At 45.0% G+C, this 16,335-nt stretch overlaps 1 protein-coding gene across 1 annotated transcript in view; it reads right to left on the bottom strand.

Annotated features, from left to right (window-relative positions):
- Chrna7 (cholinergic receptor, nicotinic, alpha 7 (neuronal)) overlaps positions 1–10,924 on the bottom strand; it is an 85,097-nt gene extending 74,173 nt beyond the window's left edge. Inside the window, exons 1-2 of the mRNA XM_013012004.1 lie at positions 10,865–10,924; positions 10,533–10,672 (exon numbers count right to left, since the gene is read on the bottom strand). Coding sequence (XP_012867458.1) covers positions 10,533–10,672; positions 10,865–10,922 — 198 coding nt within the window. The 5' untranslated portion in view covers positions 10,923–10,924. The remainder of the gene's footprint in view (positions 1–10,532; positions 10,673–10,864) is intronic.
- Between the last annotated feature and the right edge of the window lie 5,411 nt (positions 10,925–16,335).

The raw sequence follows: 16,335 nt of genomic DNA, 5'->3' as shown, positions 1-16,335 counted from the left end.
GAAGGGAGGGAGGGAGGGAGGGAGGAAGGAAGGGAGGGAGGGAGGGTGGGAGGGAGGGAGGGAAGACCCACAGCTATCTGTACTGCAAAACTAAAGAATGAAATATTATTATTACATTAAAAAATCTTACAACTGGAAAAAAACAATAGTGAAACTCCAAGGAAAAGAATAATTATCATAGCCTACTAACATATTATAGCCCTCTCACATTGCTCAGATGTGAACAGTGATTTCATAAATTTTAATGTGTTATAGATTAATTTTGTCCAAATTGATCATGTAATGTTTTTCAGAGAAATGTGGAAAGTGTAGTAAGTGTACAGAGGAGGAGTAAAAGGGAGAATTAAATCTTCTTTTTCAGGATCAGTAGGTCTCCGGGTGTTAGAAATAACTCTAAATCAAACAGTGATGATAGAAGCATTTTATTTAGAGACAGACATGTACATCTTGTATCATTAAATGAATAATCATAACAGTGTTCTTCCTAATAGAGGAAATTTAGAAACAATCTAAATATCCATCAATATAATAAAAAATCTTGTAACACGTGTACAATAAAAAAAATAAATAGTAGCCGGAAACCACTTGGGTGACTGGCAAAGATAAACAGTCAGATCCAATAGAGTACAAAATGTACACTTGCATATAATATTCCAGCTTAGGAGTATAACTCAGAGGTAGATCATTAGAATTGATCCCCAGCAACTGCAAAAAGTAAACATTATATTTTTTAAAAAACCACTCCGTAGAAGGTTAACACTAAACTCTGGTGCTTGAAATCAGATGAAAAGTTTTGTCCTGGAAGAAAGGAGGACTGTATTAAGTGGTGATATATTTGGTTAGATGGGTTGGATTCCTTTGTGACAGCTCATGGGGTTGTTTTTGACACTACACCATTTCTCATGAAATCTATTACACTACAGTCCAAATTAATGTATGTATGTATGTACGTGTGTATGTGTGTATGTATGTATATATGTCAGTCCTGGGACTTTGAACTCAAGGTCTAGGAGCTGAAGCCTAGCATTCTACCACGTTAAGCCACTTCTGGTTTTCTGGTGGTTATTTGGAGATAAGAGTCTCAAGGACTTTCTGTCCTAGGCTGGCTTTGAACCTCAGATCTCAGCCTCCTCAGTAACTAGGATTATAGACACAGGCCACCAACAACCAGCTACAGTTCCAATTTTCACAACAGAATTAAGGAAGAACTTCTAAAATGAGACTTGCATCTATGAGCCTCATGGTGGGTTAGTGATCACTTCAAATACCATTAAAACCTCTTTATAGAGAACACAGATAGCAAACTAATGCTTTCTGACTACTGATTGTAATTGCAAATTTTATTAGCTTGAATGATTGAATCAAATGTATGAATATACTCAATCAGAAAGCAGCCTAAGCTTAATTTTATAAGAGGTGCTTAAAAGTTTTATTTTCTCCGTTTCTTACTTTCTTTTTTTTTTTTTAATCTGAAACACCCGGTGTACTCACTTGGCCCCATGAGTTAAGAGAACTAGAAGCTGGGCGCTGGTGGCTCACACCTGTAATCCTAACTATACAGGAGGCTGAGATCTGAGTATCACAGTTCAAAGTCAGCCCAGGCACGAATGTCCATGAGACTCTTAGCTCCAATTAGCCACCATAAAACCAGAAGTGGCACTGTGGCTCAAGTGGTACAGCACTAGCCTTGAGCTGAAGAGCTCAGGGACAGCACCCAGGCCCAGAATTCAAGACCTACAGCTGACTAAATAAAAGAAAACAAAGAGACAGAGAGAGAACCAGAAGAAATCCTGTCCCCAGTTCATTCTCTTTGTATTCACTTTGCGCTTACCTTGGAATTTAGGAAGAAAAGGACTGAACAATAACATCTTTTTTTCCCCAGGTCCATCGTGGGGCTTGAACTCGGGCCTGGACACTGTCCCTGAGCTCTTTTGATCAAGGCTAGTGCTCTACCACTTTGAGCCACAGTGCCACTTCAGGATTTCTGGTGGTTCACTGGAGATGAGACAGACTTTGCTGCCGGGGCTGGTTTTGAACCATGATCCTCAGATCTCAGCCTACTGGGTAGCTAGAATTACACACAGCTAGGAGTTACAGGTATGAGCCACGAGCATCTAACTCAGACTCATTTTTTATTCAAATACTTTTGTACCTTTTCTTTAAAACCCTAAACCACCACCCCCCACCAAAATTTCCCACTCCTTGATTCTCCCACTCTGTTACATGGAGTCCCATGGCTGTGATAATTAAATTCTAATCTGATGTGTTGAAGCCCCTGCCTTCTCTTCTTTGTCTGTATGATTTTCCCTAACAACAAGCACTGAAATAATGACCCAATGAGGCCATACCTAGACCAACACTGCTTAGTAATTAAGCTTACTTGGCTCTCCCAAGCCCAGTACTTTGCCTATAACACCTAAACTTCATATCTGTACCCCCAAACATGGTTGTTATCACCCCATAGTATGCTCATGCCAGTTAATAAATCTCCTTATTCTGTCCTTCATCATCTGTCTTCAATTTTCATCTATGGGAGTGCCTAGCTCTGACATGTAAAACTCTTGGAATTAGGACCTAGGGGTGGGAGGGGAATCTCAAGACTTTGGGTTTCATTTGTTTAATTGACATCCTCAGCCAATCATCTACTTTCTCTGTGAGCTTCTTAGAACAAACACATTACCTTACTATTGCATTACACAAATTCTAAAACTTATAGACAACTGGAAAAGCTACACCACCCCCTGCCTTCTCTCTCCACAAAATAAAACAATCTAGTTTTCTTTCTTTACATTTCTCTCCCTGGAGCAGCAACACCAGCTCATTTCCACCACACGGGAATCTTTACAGACAATTTGCTTTCAGTGATCCAAGAGTAAATGTCCCAAGTTGAGTGTCGCTCACAGGTGGCATTCATTAACTATGACAACTGCAATTCCCGCCCCTCGGCCCTCTGCCACCTGCAATGGAGACAAGTCATCTGATGCATCTGCCATCTGATTCAGCCCTGGCCAGCCTCAGCCTCGGGCCTTTCCTATAGCCCATTCTCTGCTGCAGATCTCGAATCCATTTCTCACACTGGATTTTATATAAGCCTCTATCGAATTTCATATTAGTTCTTTGGGCTTGCCAACAGCTGAGATCCAAAGCTTCTGCTATAACTTTTAGCTTGATATCTTGAATGTGAATAATGTATGCTGTGATTATAGATACATATATATAGAGAGAGAGAGATATCACATTGTTATACACATATATCAATCAGAGCTAAGGGTAATAGACATGGGCAATATGTATGCAAACATACCATTTTATGATAATCCTGAAATTACTTTGACTGTTATAGCAGTCAGCAATGATTCAGGGACTCAGTGAAATGAATTGCATGGGAATTGCTGTCAGAAGGCAACACCAAATAAGGGGGAGGGAGGGGGTAGTGTGTGCAGTTCAGGAAAGCCTTAAATGTAATTCACAGCACCCAAAACTGAAGGTAGCAAATGCCTTTCTCCTTCTCCGAAAGATACAAACTAATCCTGATTTTTTTAATAAAGAAGAGAGAGAGAGAATGAGAGAGGAGATTTTCACTGGCATCTCTCCACAACAGTATCATTTCTCTTCCTGTAGCAGCATGTCAGGGATGAAACAGGAGCACGGAGAGCTCCTCTCTCTGGGGAACACCTTCAGAGGGAGTCCTGAAAGCGAGCATTTACAAGAAAGACTCCTTGAATAAAAGCACCCATAATTCTCAGCCCCTAACGATAAAAGAATGCTGTAGGTGTACGCTCCCAGAGCTGTAAACATGTTTGAAGGACAAAATAGGAGTTCAAGGCTCACCGAAGAGAAAGAACAGTCTAGTAAATTTCCTAGAGGGTCACACCGTAGTATGTATATGCAGGAACTAGCCCCTGTAGAGACTGAAGTTGGCTTCTCCATTTTTCAACCCCTAAATGGATTAAAAACTTGTAATGTGACACTGGGTTCACAGCAGGGTTGCTCAGTCTGGGCACTTTGAACATTGTGGATGAGATACATCCTTGTGGTGAAGGTCTATCCTATGCCCCCGTCCCCCAAAAAGCTTAGGGACAACACCAGGCCCTGAGTTCAAGCCCCAAGACTGGCACCAAAAAAGAAAATATTATTATGATAATAACCCAATTTTAACCTTGGATGTTTCTTCCTAGAATATGTTCTAAGAATGTGTGTGTGTGTGTGTGTGTGTGTGTGTGAGTGCGCGCGCCAGCACACACGCTCATCTTGGGGCTTGAACTCAGAGCCTGGGCACTATCTCTGATCTTTTGTATTCAAGGCTAGCACTCTACTAGCTGAGCCATAGCTCCACGTCCAGCTGTTCAGTGGTCATGGAGGTAAGTCTCATGGTTTTCCTTCCTGGGCTGGCTTTGAACCGTAATCCTCAGATCTCAGCCTCCTATGTAGTAGGGATGACAGGTGTACACCACTGGTGCCTGGCCTAAGAGTGTAATTTTTGTAAGTAATATTTGATAATATTTAGACTTATGGCATTTTAAATAGGCCGAAAAAGCACCAAATGGAAAATGTGATGAATCTCAACAGAGGGCTACCAAAGTGAAATCAGAGAAAACCCAACCTCTTAGAATACCAGGCTCCACAACCAGATCTGCTTTCCATAGCAGCAAACTCTAATCCATGGCCTTATGGTCTGTGACTAACCCTCCCAGAGAGCTAGCTCTGCCATCCTCAAATCTATAAAAGCCCCCCAAATCATGCATGCATAATTATGCTTTATATTTGTGCACAATTATATATTGATTCATATTATTCACTTTAAACACCTTGCCTTCTGGACATATTTTCCTGACATACATTTATTTTATGCAAATCCACACTTGCTAGAATGGCCTTTAGATGTATGTGTCCATGTGGCTGACTACATGACACAAACAGAGAGGACAAATAGTATGAAAATTACAGGCGAATGGGAACCTTTCATTTGCATTCGCTTCTAGATGATTTCTTTGGCATTATCTCATTTTCAGCACTGTGACAAACCGGTAAGGTCAATTAATGATCACCATTAGTCAAAGTCATGGGGGATCATAAAGGTGCTTTCACGGAGCAAATGTAGCTATGCATGTGAGTGCTGTTTCTATGCGCAGGTGTGCATAGCATGGCTAGCCAATCCAAAACACGTCTCCAACTTACCCCCTTCTCTATCCCACTCTCAATGGCTGTCCTAAGTTTGACTTTGCTGTGGGTTCAGAATTCCCCCCAGAAGCTCACGGACTATAATTCCTCAGCACAGCAGTGTTGGGTGACGATGTATGGGTCCTAAAGGCCGAGCCTTCACCAACAGAAGGGCTTTCTTTCATCAAGAACTGAGTGGATTCTTTTTATCACATTATGTTTCCTTTCTCCCCTTTAAGGGACACATGTGCTTATTACCTTAAAGTCATTGTGCAAAGGAGTTCCAATTCACACATCCGTTGATAAGGAGAATGCACCTTGATCGATGTCACTCTTTTCACCATTCTCCTCCTTCTCTCCCAACCACCACCTCCCATCAGCCCCTTAACTGGCCCCATTTCACATATGTTCATGGAATGTTAAGACTGCGCGCTCATCTCCTCTCTTCCTTTTTCCATTCATCGGTTCTCCCTTCCTTTGACTTCTCCCACCCCCCAAAAAAAATCCTGGGTTAATTCTCCTGCGACTTGATTGGTTACCCCAAGAACAGGTTATAAAGTCAGGCCTGCTCTAGTACATCGCCTATTTTGTACGTGCATACTTGCCCTCTGCTTTTTGCTATGAATTAAAACAGCACCAAGACCCTCCCTCTCCACACACACACACACCCCAAAAAAAAGCTGAGCAGTGGCTGGATTTTCTAGCTTCCAGGACAAAGGACCCAAGTTAACCTTTCTTTCTAAATGTTCCAGTCTCTACTCTTTGGTCATAGATACAGAAAACTGACTGAGAAAGACCTCTTGCCCACTTTTTGTCTTTACTCTGTTCCACATTCACTGCTATCAATATCTTCTACAGATCTTGGCTCTTCCCTCTGCTGCTCAGGAATTCCAAATACCTGCCCATTTTCTGCCTGGTCCTCCATCTTTGGGCCTGTGGAATAACTAGCACGGACCACAGGGGTAAAGCAACTCCTTTGAAGAGTCATGGTTTGTCTTTAAAATATATGCACATTTTTTCATCCTAATTTATAATTTATACTTCTTGGATTTAATACAAATATAATGGTTGGATTGTTTCCATTTCTAGGAAAATCTGCTGCAGCAAGCTGGTCTGGTGGGTCACACAATTCCTGCTCTATTGCTTCCTCATGCTCTCTTGAAATGCCCAGAATAGGGCCCTGGGCAAAAATGTGAATTTGGCAGAGATAGTCAAGACCCCTTACACGCTAGCATTCCCTTTCAGAGGAAAATCCTCAGGGGCGTTTCTAGAACACAGACTAACCAAAGGTCTGGTAAAACATTCGTGATCAATGTTCTATATACCTCTTTTGGCACTTCTCAATAAACATAAACAGTCTTATAGCAAAACTTGCAGCAAACATCCATCAGGACCTGAGTGAACCTTCTCTACAGCATATTTTCATCTTTTTTCCTCTCTCTGTTCTCATTACCTAGAAAGTTGCTTACTGGAAAACTCCTACTCACCTACACAAATGTATCCACTCACTTCTTTGATGCCCCTCCAACCACTGCATTTGAAAATTCCCTCTGCCGACATAGAGCCCTTTGGAAAGATAGTTTTGTTAAATTTTACATGTCACCTTGCACTTTCATGCTAGTTTCCATTGCCAGATCATGCGAGTTTCCAAAGCAGAAACCATCCCTTAATTAATCACCTCAAAAGCTAACAAAGTCTAGGAGCCCAACAACTATGTGTAAAATAAACTGAGGAAGTAATAAGTGTATCTTTGCTGAAAATAAAACATGTAGCATCATATGCCATCTTCCTTTTACTCCATCCAGGAAATCTCTGCTTATAATGAGGGTAAGTGGCTCACACCTGTAATCCTGGCTACTCAGGAGGCTGATCTCTGAGGATCAAAGTTGGAAGCCAGCTCAGGCAGGAAAGTCCATGACTCTTAGATCCAAATTAACTACCAGAAAACTGGAAGTGATGCTTTGGTTCCAAGTGGCAGAACACTAGCCTTGAGTACAAAAGCTCAGGGACAGTATCCAGGCCCTGAGTTCAAGCCCCATTACTGACAAAAGAGGGGGCAGAGGGAGGTTGGATGCCAGTGGCTCATGCCCGTAATCATAGCTGCTCAGGAGGCTGAGATATCAATATAATGGCTTGAAGCCAGCCTTAGTTAAAAAAAAAAAAGTCCATGAGACTCTTATCTCCAACAACAACAAAAGAGACCCAGAAGCAAGTGGAGCTGTGGCTCAAGTGCTAGCCTTGAGCACAGAAACTCAGGGCCAGCACACACACAAAAAATGGGGTGGGGGTGGGGAACGAGAATGATAATAATGTTTCAGGGAGCAACAATAATGGTCTTAAAATAGCCCAATACAAATGGGCAAAAAAAAAAAAAAAATCCCAGAACTGAATTAGCGCCAGCTGAGATTTTGCCACCTTAAGACTCCCTAAGAGAGCCAGATGTCTCTGTCCAGGGTGCTAAATTTTCAGCTGGAAAGATCTGGTTCTGTTTCCAAGACTGGCAGAAGCAGGCAGACCTGAAATTCAAATGTATGCATTTGTTGTTGTTGTTGTTGTTTTGCCTGATAGAGAGACTTCCTTCTCACCCAGATTCGTAGGACAGTCACATTCAATCTGTTCCAGTTCAGCCAGTGTAAGTAGATTAAGCTGACTCTTCTGCTAGAACTTGCTAGATCTGATGGAGGCAGCAGAAGCTGAGTGGATAAAAGACCTGGGTGATGCAGATGACTTCCCATCACCACGCTGCTCTCCCCCACCCCCGCCCCAAGCAACCTGGGGCTCTTGGACCAAACCTTTCTAGGCATAGGCTTCCTGACCCCTGCGTTGAGTAGCTACGTAATTAAGATGGAGCAACCCTTCAGTGAATCATCCGTGTGTGACAAACACTTTCTCTTTGTTAATCCTCTCAGAACCCCATGAAGTGGATATGATTAGTCTCATTTTCCACATGAGGACACAGGACTTAAAGAGGGGGAAACAAGTATTTTTCTCAAGGCCACTTCACAAACAAGAAGCATTGCTGGACTGGGAAGCTCAATGTGCTTGTTCACAGCTACACTGAGGGCCAAGGTGAGAGCAAGACCTTCCCCCCCTCCCAAAGCTCTCCATGAAATCTGGCTGCCCACGGCCATCTTGTTACCTGCCCCTTTAACACTGGAGTGGCAATGACACTTGGTGCTTAAGATGTGTGTGTGTGTGTGTGTGAGAGAGAGAGAGAGAGAGAAAGAGAGAGAGAGAGAGAGTGTACTAGGGCTTGAACTCAGCACTTAGACATTGTCCCCTAGCTACTTCTGCTCAAGTCTGGCACTCTACCACTTGAGCCACTGCTCCACTTCTGGCTTTTTGGTGATTAATTGGAGATAAACGTCTCATAGACTCTCCTGCCTGACTTGGCTTTGAACCTCGATCCTCAGATCCTCGAGCCTCCTGAATAGCATGAGCTATCAGCATCAGGCTTGTTATATTTTGTAACCTGATGTTTTATTTTTTACTTTTTCACATCACGAATCCTCACATAGGCTTTAATTTCCCTCTTAAGAGCCATGTTTCGTATTAATTCCTTAAGAGTATCTTCAATAGGCAGAGGGACCCAGGGTAAAATGCTGCAGCTTCTCTATGAGTGGAGAGTAGTCTCTTCTCCAAAAACGGTGTGCCATCGCCTTTGGAAGCCCGTTCTACTTACTCAGCTGAATGGCCCCGTGCTGTTATGCTCGAGCTAGCCAGAGCAAGGCCAGCCCCCACGAGAAGCTGTTGTGGATGACATGGCCAGCACTGGCTCAGGCTGACCCAGACAAGTAGGGGCTCACTTTCCAAGTGTGTGAGCCCAGCTGCCTCATTGGTTCCTCCTTAGGTACTTTCGTGTGAAAACGAACATCCTCATGAAGTATATTTTGAGGTATATTGCCAAAGTCGTCTCTACCCTCTTTAACGTATCACAATCGAAACTACACAGTCCATTGTGTTCACAGGGAAGTCAAGCCTCAGGATGCTTAAGCAAACTTGCTTCAGATCAACCCGCTAGGGACCAGCAAAACCATCCAGAAGTTACCAAGAGGACAGATAGAAATCTTGCAAGGAAACAGGGGCACTGCTCTATAAAGTCCTCCCCCCCCTTCATGCCTGGGACCTGCCTTCCTCCCCACCCCCCAATCCCCCAACTCCATTTCCCTTCACTCCATGTCAGCACTTCCTTTTCTGCTATCCTGACCCAAAATCCCCATACTTCCCCCTTTCCTGTAATCTACACTCGCCACTCTCTTCTCCTACATTCATCCTGGTAACTTTTTTTTTCACATTATCACCTATCATAGTATTACATCTAATATTTGACTCAGGAAATTGTTCACAAGAATATACATTTGACACTGGTGTAAGAAATAAGTCATCTGTCACCATGATTGTATTTCTGTAATTGTCATAATACCCAATGTCACCTGTCAGCTCAACCTAAAAGCCTTTTGGGGGCTTTTCGCATCCCCTGCTTGGGAGTTGTGACTATTTTTCATACTTCCTTCCTACCACTTTATTCCCTCCCCGTGAGTACCGTTAATTATCCTTTGACCCCACTTCACCGCCATCTGGGCAGCTTCAAAAAAGAACTAATGCCTTGTTCAGACCGGCCACTCACATCCACTTAGAATATATTAAACACTTTTGTTAAGCACCGTACAGAAAGATCTACCCGTGACAACTGAACATTCAAAACAGTCTGGAAGAACGAAAGATAGAATGACTGCGTGAATGCACAGCTCAAACGGTGGAAGTTGGCTCTGGGCGATGGGGTAAGGGGCCCGGGGTTGGGGTGTCAGCTGCCGGAATAGGACCCGTACTAGGCTATGCGTGTGTCTCCAGTGGGAACCTGGGATTCTGAGCAGGACCCGTCCTCCCCAGGAAACTAAACAAACAAAAATGTCCATCATCCAAAAGTTGCGGGGAGGTGGGTGAGGGGAGAGAGAGAAATCCCAACACCCACTTCTGATTGGACAGACTTCTCAGCCCCCCCCTCCGCCCCCTGCCCCAAGAAACGACATGCCAAACGCATCCAGAAGAGTCTAGAAGTAGCCGAACTGCCTGGGAAAAGCCGGAGTACCATCCGTTTCTGGCTACTGATTCCCAGATCCGGATACTTTGCGCCCCGAGTTTTTCCTAAGCGGAGGGACAGACAAGCGGTACCCAAGTACAGCCACGCACAGGTGGCTGGGTGTGTGTGTGGGGGGGGTGATGGAGCCCCGCTTGGTCACCCGCAGGCTGGAGTCACGGGGTGGGGTTGGAGCGGACCAGCTAGAATGCCCCCCGGGGGTCCAGGGGGAAAACCCACCCTCCCCCCTTGGCACGGGCTCCGGACAGTCCTGCAACCCCGGGTCCGCACTCACCACATCCATGATCTGCAGGAGGCTCATGGAGAAGTAGACGGTGAGCGGCTGCGAGTCGTTGGCCACGGGCCTCTCCAAGGGGTTGTAGTTCTTGACCAGCTCCTTGTACAGCTTCCTCTGGAACTCGCCTTGCAGGGACACTTTAAAAGAAGAAGAGCTGAGCGAGGCGGCACAAAGATCACCCTCTCCACCCGCCACCCCCGGACCCCGTCGCCTAGGCAGAGACCCGGGGGGGGGGGAAGCTGGTGCGGTCCGAGCGCGCGCGCCCACCCACCCGAGACCCGCGCCGCGGACAAGTGTGCCAAGCAGCGGGCGGAGACGGATTTCCTTACCTGGCAGGAACAAGGACGCGGCGAGCGCCAGCCAGACGCAGCCCCGCCAGCCGCGCATGTTGGGTCGGGATGATCCCTCCCCCGCCCTCCTCCCGGGCGCCCCGCGCCCCGCGCGTCCCGCCGGTCAGCCCCGGCCTGCGCCTCTCCAGCTCCGCTCCCGCGCCTTTAAAGAAGCTGCGCGCGTCCCCGCCGGCCCGCCCCCGCGCCTCCCCACGTGACGAGCCCCGCCCCCGCCTCTCCCCCCCTCCCCTCCTCCCTCCCCCCCTCCTCCTGCCTCCGCCGCCGCTGCCTCCTCCCCCCGCCCCCCAGGAATGGCAGCCCGCGGCTACGTGCGTGCAGCAGACCCCGGGGCGCGCGTGCGTGCGTGCGCGCTGGGGAGGCTCAGCATTCCGGAGTGGTTCTTCCCCCCGACACCGCGCATCTCTCCTGGGGCGGGGCCGGGGAGGTGGGGTCTCTGCCCCGCACCCCCACCCCAGTACACGCTGGGAGCCCCGGTGCCGGGACCCAGAGAGGAAGCGCGCCCTCCAGCTATTTGCTGGGTGTCTGGGCTCCGTTCTGAAAAGGCCTGCGAATGTCAGAGATTGGAGCCCTAATGGAAGAAGGCCCCTTCTCTTCTTTCCACAGAGACTTCAGACAGTTGGGAAGTTCACTCCGATCTCTAGCTGGGCTGGTAGGACAGCCCAAACTTGGTCTCGGCTAGGCCTTTTGTGTTTGTATCGTGCAGGTACTGGGACTTGAACTCCGGGCCCTGTCCTTTACCACCACCACCACCCTTCCCGCTCTATTTACCACCTGAACCACACACCTCCACTTCTGGTCTTTTTTGGTAAATCATTGGGAAGATAAGTCTCACAGACTTTCCTGCCTGGGTTGGCATTGAACAGTTAATCCTCAGATCTCAGCCTCCAGAGTAGCTAGGGCCGAGGAAGGGAAAGAAAAAGAAGAAAGAAAGAAGAGGGAGAGAGAGGGAGGGGAGGGAGAAAGGGAGGGAGGGAGTGAAGGGAAGGAGGAAAGGAAGGAAGGAAGGAAGGAAGGAAGGAAGGAAGGAAGGAAGGAAGGAAGGAAGGAAGGAAAGAAGGAAAGAAGGAAGGAAGGAAGGACAAAGCTGTCAGGAGTGCAGACTTCCAGAAGCTGAATGCAGAAAGGGAAGTGTGCAGAATTCCCTGAATCCTATAGGGGGCGCTGTCTACCGCTTTCCCAGACCCCAAGCATCTGTGAACCTCTAAGGGCAATGCCCAAGCTCATGAACTAACACAGGCACTCTAATCTGACACTAGGAACCAGTAAAAGGCTCACATACAAGTGACGGAGCTCGCAGAGATCCCAGCAGAAGAAATGAGGTACTGAGCCCTAGTTATTTGCTTAAGAACAGCAGTAAATTGTGTTTCCCTTTCCTTCAAGTGCCTTGAAGCAAGTTCCTGTGTGTTCACTGATACATGCACACTCAAACCGTCAGTGTAGGCTTTAATACATGTGCTAAGACGCTGAGTGTCCAGTGACTCATGCTTGTAATCCCAGCTACTCAGGAAGGAGGCTGAGATCTGAGAATGGCTGTCTTCAACCAGCCCAAGCAGGAAAGACAATGACTTCAATGAATCACACAGAAGCTACAAGTAGAGCTGTAGCTCATGTAATAGAGTGCCAGCCTTGAGCAGAAAAGCCAAGGGAAAGCACACCAGGCTGAATTCAAACCCCAGTGCTGGCACACACACACACAATGTGTGTGTGTGTAAGAGCCTCAAAGATTGAGATTTTGGAAGAAGAATAGTTCATACAGAATGGAGCAGTTGAGGCCTCAGAAGTGTGTTCTGTCACAGGAAGGGGAGAGCTGGTAAAGTTAGGGACTACAACATGTGAGCTGAGGGCTGGGAAGGTGGCTCAGTGGTAGAGTGCTTGCCTTGCATGCATGAGGCCCTGGGTTCGATTCCTCAGCACCACATAAGCAGAAAAAGCAGGAAGTGGTGCTATGGCTCAAGTGGTAGAGCACTTAGCCTTGAGCTAAAGAACTGAGGGACAGTGCCCAGGCCCAGAGTTCAGGCCCCATGACTGACAAAAAAAAAAAAGAACAAAAAAGTGAACTGATAGCAAAAGGGGAATTTGAGAAATAAAACCCAAGCACAGAATGCAGGGTGCAGACTGGCAGATTCTCCTTAACACACCACTGTGAATGGCAGGGTTCACTCTGCTGTACGCATCCTGCAAACCCCTGAGAGTCTGGCCATCCATCATGGAGGAACATGAAGTCCAGAGAACTCACTTCTCCAAGGTGGCCATTGGGATCCTGTTTCTGAAACCAGCACTGATTCCTTACCATGCCTATCAGTCAGCTTTCTATTGTGTCACCAAATACCTGAGGTAAACAATATGAATGGAAGGAAGGTTGATTGGTGGGCGCTGGTGGCTCACGTCTGTAATATTAGCTACTCAGGAGGCTGTGATCTAAGGATCCCAGTTCAAAGCTAGTCTGGGCAAGAAAGTCTGTGAGAGTCTTATCTCCAGTTAACCACCAGAAAACCAGAAACAGCTATAAGCTTCGCCTTCTAAACTTTCTGCCATCTCCTGATAGCTGAGTGAGCTATAAATTAACACAAGAGAATCCACTTATAATTAATTTTACAGAATTCATTTATAGAATTAATCCATTCATGAGGTCTGAGCTCGCAGGAGCCCATCTCTTCCAAACAGTAGCGGTTGAGGACCAAGCCTTCATCATGTGAGCTTTGGTGTTGCATTTTTTATTTATTTTAATAGAAATTGTATGATTATGAAGGTGATATACAGAGAGGTTACTGTTTCATAAGTGAGGTAATGATTACATTTCTTCATGGACAATGTCACTCCTTCCTTCACTTTTCCCTTAGTTTCCCCCTCCTGTCTCTGCCCACAAGTTGCATAGCTCCTTTTCCAGTGTCTGGTGAGTACCACTTCTGCATTTGCTCATCCTTCCCCATCTGTTTCTGCACTCCCTTTACTCCCAAAAAGAGAAAAACAAACAAACAAAACCAACATATTTCCATTTCCTGGAACTCGTTGCAATAAGTAGTATTTTAAATGGTCAGAAGTGTTAAAGAGTATCCTCCTTTAGTCTGAGTGTGTGTGTATGTGGCAGTACACTTAACACCGGAATCCAACATGATTACTGCATCCCATAATATCACAAAACTAGTGTAATAAGTCATTTTCAGATGAGACAACCAGTCAATAAGTACTTACGTATGCCTGTACTCTGCTGGCATCCAAAGACCCATAAGCACAAGCCAGTGGTTTGCAGTTAACTGATGAGTGTGAAAAAATAAATTCCAATCCCCATCATTCATGCCAATACATAGACGTGTGAGTTTGTTTCTAGTCACTGGGATTTTGTTGTTGTTTTTGTTTGCCTTGAAGCAAGTTCCCTTGTGTACACTGATACATGCACACTCAAACCGTCAGTGGCTTTAATATATGTGGTAAGAAGCTGTGTTTGTTTGGGGGTTTTGTTTACTCTTGTTGTTTGATTGTTTTGTTTTTTTTTCACTTGTAGAATAAAGAAAGTTACAGAAAATTCTGGAAGTAGAGCCAAATGGGCTATGCAGGCTCTACTGGCCCGCCCATTCTTAGCAAAAGAAACAGTAGGGCAGGCATGGTCATATAAACCAGGCTCAAGCAGTAGAGCACTTGCCTAGCAAGATGGAGTTCAAATCTCAGGACTACCAGAAATAAATAAGGTATTCTATTTATGAGTATTTATATGTTATAAATAAATGTTGTAAATATATTATTGTTTAGATAATAAATAGCAAGGAAAAGAGAAAAGAAAGAAAAGGTTAATAAAAAAAAACAAAGACATCACAGAAAAAGCAATGCATACTTTAAAAAGACCAAAGCCAGAAACAAATTCCAAGCTGGTATTGCTATGATAGCTAAGATCAAAGGCAGACATGGGATATGGAATTAAAGATGAAAATCTTGAAACTTGAACCTATTCCAGATTGGGAACCTGACCTTGTGCCTATGGAAGTTGGAGAAGTGGAATGTAGAGACTCACATAAATCTGAGCTTGAAAAAGAAATTCCCCTCCACATTTCCCAGGGAAATGGAAGGAAATATAGTTTTGGTTTGGATAGAGGATGGGAAAAAGCAGATGATCACACACATCAGCCACCAGTGTTGTAAGGCTTAAGAATAGGGTTCCAGTGCCATCTCCACGCGGGTTGGGATTCAAGGATTCACTGGAGGAAACACACTGACACTCCAAAGGAAAATGAGTGTTGAGCCAGGTGCAGATGGCTCATGCCTATAATCCTAGCTACTCAGGAGGCTGAAATAGGAGGATCACAGTTTGAAGCCAGCTGGGGCAGACAAGTCCGTGAGACTCTGATCTCCAATAAACTCAGAAAGAGCCAGAAGTGGTGCTGTACAAGTGATAGAGCACTAGCCTTGAGCACAGAGAGGCTCAGGGATAGAGCACAGGCCCTGAGATCAAGCCCCAGGACCAAAAAAAAAAAAAAGAGAGAAAGAAAAGAAAAGGACAATGTTCATGAAAATGAGCTCCAAAACCAACAAAACCATAAAGCATTCAAATGAAGGCCCTCATCAGCAAACAATACAACAAAATTCACAAGCAGAGTCAGGAAATTTTGTGCACCACCATTTGCAATAAAACAATCTAGAAAACATTATATAAGTAGTATAGTTAAAAGCTGAGCAGGGCAGGGGTGGCTCATACTTGTAATCCTAACTACTCAGGATGCTGAGATAGGAGGACCATGTGGTTCAAAGCCAGCCTGGGTATGGAAGTCCTCAATATTCCTATCTCCAATTAACCATCAGAAAAGCCAGAAGTAAAACTGTGGCTCAAGTGGTAGAGTACTGGCCTTGAGTAAAAAAAAAAAGTTCAAGAGTTCCAACCTCAGGACTAGCACCCAAAAAATATTTTTTTGAAAATGTTGATCATGGTAGGTTATTAGAGCTACAGTAAAAATCTGCAATTCTGGAGTTTAACACTGTTTGTTTTCTCTCCCACATCATGATCAAAGAATTTCCATGACTTTCCTGGTCACATACCCCCTTCCCAGGTCTTCAAGGAATAAAAGAGCCTTTCATCAACCACAGAGTGAATATGAGAGGAAAGAAGTATCTCAGAATAAATGCTGCGAACTTTTCAATATTGATGAAAAACATCAAACTGCAAATTCTCTTGATCATGGATTTGACATCTGTTGAATTTAATTTGCCAGTAGATATTAAAAGAATTTTCTATGTTGTGTACTCCTGTGGCATACTGCTCTATAATTTTCATTTATTATCAGGTTATTGCCTTATATTATCCAAGAATTATGATGGTGGCCCAAAATAAATTGGGAAGTGCTTACTCCTCGTCTGTTTTCTAAAAACACGAGTCGATTTCTTCCTTAAATGTTGGTAAGATTTACACATAGGCGAGAATTTGTCTTTGTTGTTTTAAAATCAAATCTGTCTACTAGACAGCA

The sequence above is a fragment of the Dipodomys ordii genome, unplaced genomic scaffold, assembly GCF_000151885.1.
Source record: "Dipodomys ordii isolate 6190 unplaced genomic scaffold, Dord_2.0 Scaffold15, whole genome shotgun sequence".
Taxonomy (NCBI): Eukaryota; Metazoa; Chordata; class Mammalia; order Rodentia; family Heteromyidae; genus Dipodomys; species Dipodomys ordii.
This window is presented reverse-complemented; position numbering and strand designations above follow the sequence as displayed.